General features: G+C 38.2%; 1 protein-coding gene across 1 annotated transcript; it reads right to left on the reverse strand.

Moving 5' to 3' along the window:
- Positions 1-990: 990 nt before the first annotated feature.
- LOC105314736 (uncharacterized) lies at positions 991-2334 on the reverse strand. The gene is made up of 4 exons (XM_011409087.2): positions 2156-2334; positions 1870-2103; positions 1638-1817; positions 991-1594 (listed from the first exon to the last, which is right to left on the reverse strand). Exons 1-4 carry the CDS (start codon positions 2275-2277, stop codon positions 1051-1053), a joined length of 1080 nt encoding a protein of 359 aa, XP_011407389.2. The 5' UTR covers positions 2278-2334; the 3' UTR covers positions 991-1050.
- Positions 2335-2340: the final 6 nt, after the last annotated feature.

Raw genomic sequence — 2340 nt, forward strand, 5'->3', positions numbered from 1 at the left:
ACTGTTCACTGTAGCATTGTTGCACTGTTGCACAGTTGCCCTGTAGCATTGTTACACTTTTGCATTGCTACACTGTTGCGATATAGCATTTCTGCACTGTTGCATTTTAGCTCTGCTGCACTTTAGCTCTGTTGCTTTGTTGCACTCTTGCATTGCAGCAGATTTGCATTGTAGCACTGCTGCACTGTAGCATTGTAGCACTGCTTCATTATAGCACTGTTACACTGTTCACTGTAGCATTGTTGCACTATTGCACTGTTGCACTGTAGCATTGTTGCACTGATGCACTGTAACATTGTTGCACTGTTGCACTGTAGCTTTGTTGCACTGTTGCGTGGCACTGCTGCACTTTAGCACTGTTGTTTTGTTGCACTGTTGCATTGCTGCAGCGTTGCATTGTAGCATTTTTGCACTATAGTACTGTTGCACTGCTACATTATAGCACTGTTGCACTGTTCATTGTAGCATTGCTGCACTGTTGCACTGTAGCACTGCTGCATTATAGCACTGTTGCACTGTTCATTGTAGCATTGCTGCACTGTTGCACTGTAGCACTGCTGCATTATAGCACTGTTACACTGTTCACTGTAGCATTGTTGCACTGTTGCACTGTTGCACTCTAGCATTGTTGCACTGTTGCACTGTAACATTGTTGCACTGTTGCACTGTAGCATTGTTGCACATAAGAACATGTATATGTATCAAGAAAAGTTATTAAAATGGAGAATTCTCTTCTAGTCATTTTTGGCTAAATTTATCCAATTACCCTGTACTATAATACAGGGACTTTGACTCAATTTTGGAGCAAATTTAAAAATTTTTTTTAAATCAAATTTTGATGGGAATCAGCACAAACTAGCTACACGACATAAGATAGTGTATATGCATCTGGAAATATTTTTTAAATGGAGAATTATCTTTTTGTCATTTTGGTTAAATTTGGACAATTACCTTTACTATGCCTTGGCCCATTGATTTCTTTTCATTTCATTTGATTAAAGAAACAAACTTTTTAAGCAGTAAATGATAGTTCATGTAACTTTGTTCATATTATTTCTGAATTTGTCTTAATTTATCAAGTATGTTCTTAAAAGTCCTGTCTTTCAAAATTTCATTCTCCTTGAACTCTTCTTTTACTTCATGTAATCTTGTAAACTTGCCCTTCTTTCTCTCCATTACCCTTTCAATTTCTCTTGTCTCTGCCATCGTCCACTTTCGTTTCCTCCTTACTTCACGTTCTCTGTCTTCACATTCTTCAATTTTCTGTTCTTTTTTTGTATGTTGGCTATGTCGCCAGTCTTGCAGTGTTTTGTAGGCACCAATGGCCTCTTTTGCCGTGTTGACAAAGGTATATTTTGCCCTATGGGTGTCTATGGAATGATCCATCATTTGGGAAATCTTTAATGTCATTTTTTCGTCCCTTCCTAGTTCCACTCTAGATGCACTCTGTTTCCGGTGCTCCGTTGGAGATATCTTGATGGCCTGGTGTCCCATTTGGATGCACAAATTTTCTAGTTCCCTAAAGGGATTTGCCACTTGATGTCCTGTTCTGGTCACAAAGAGGTATTTGCTCTCCGGAGCATATTCCAGATATCTACATATAAATGTGTTTATACATTTTAAAACTTAACACTTACTTCTCTATGACCTCTACTGTTTCCTTTTTGCAAACAACTTTTGCAGAACCATAACGATCCTTGGTTTTATGGTTTTTTACTAAAATAACATCATGCTCTTCTGATTTTATCCTGTTTCTATATTCCTCCATTTCAATGTTCTTTACTGTTCCAGAACGCTGGTAATTGCCGTACATCAGCCTAACTCAATGCAAATTATGTAACTAAAGTTTGGTCTAACTCTGTTACCTACCTACACATAGCCACTCTTCTTAACAGAATCGCTTCCTCCTCATCTATTACCTCATGACTTAAAACTTCTTTCAGTCTTTCCTCCACCTTTTCTCCTTCCAAAAACTCCAACACTTTATCATCATACTCTACACCTTCTCCTAGCCTCATGTCTCGCTTCTCTCTTTCCAGTCTCTTTCTCTCCTTGTTGCAATTCTTAATTATCTTTTTCAGTTTGTCACTGACCTTGCACAATCTTTTGATGGTAGAATGACCATTAAACTCATATTACTAAGGCAATTGCTTACTTAAAATAATCGTGATCCACCTGTTCTTCTTCCTTTAAATAGTCCAAAAGGTGCTGAATCGAATTGGCCTTGCCAACTAACCCCGATGGGCCTAACCCAACATCTTCTGCAATGTGGTCCATAAATCCAACCACATTTTCCACTTTGCAACATTCTTTTAAGCAAAGTGTGTCACCAAATGACAT

Source organism: Amphimedon queenslandica, unplaced genomic scaffold (assembly GCF_000090795.2).
Source record: "Amphimedon queenslandica unplaced genomic scaffold, v1.1 AMPQUscaffold_12587, whole genome shotgun sequence".
NCBI lineage: Eukaryota > Metazoa > Porifera > Demospongiae > Haplosclerida > Niphatidae > Amphimedon > Amphimedon queenslandica.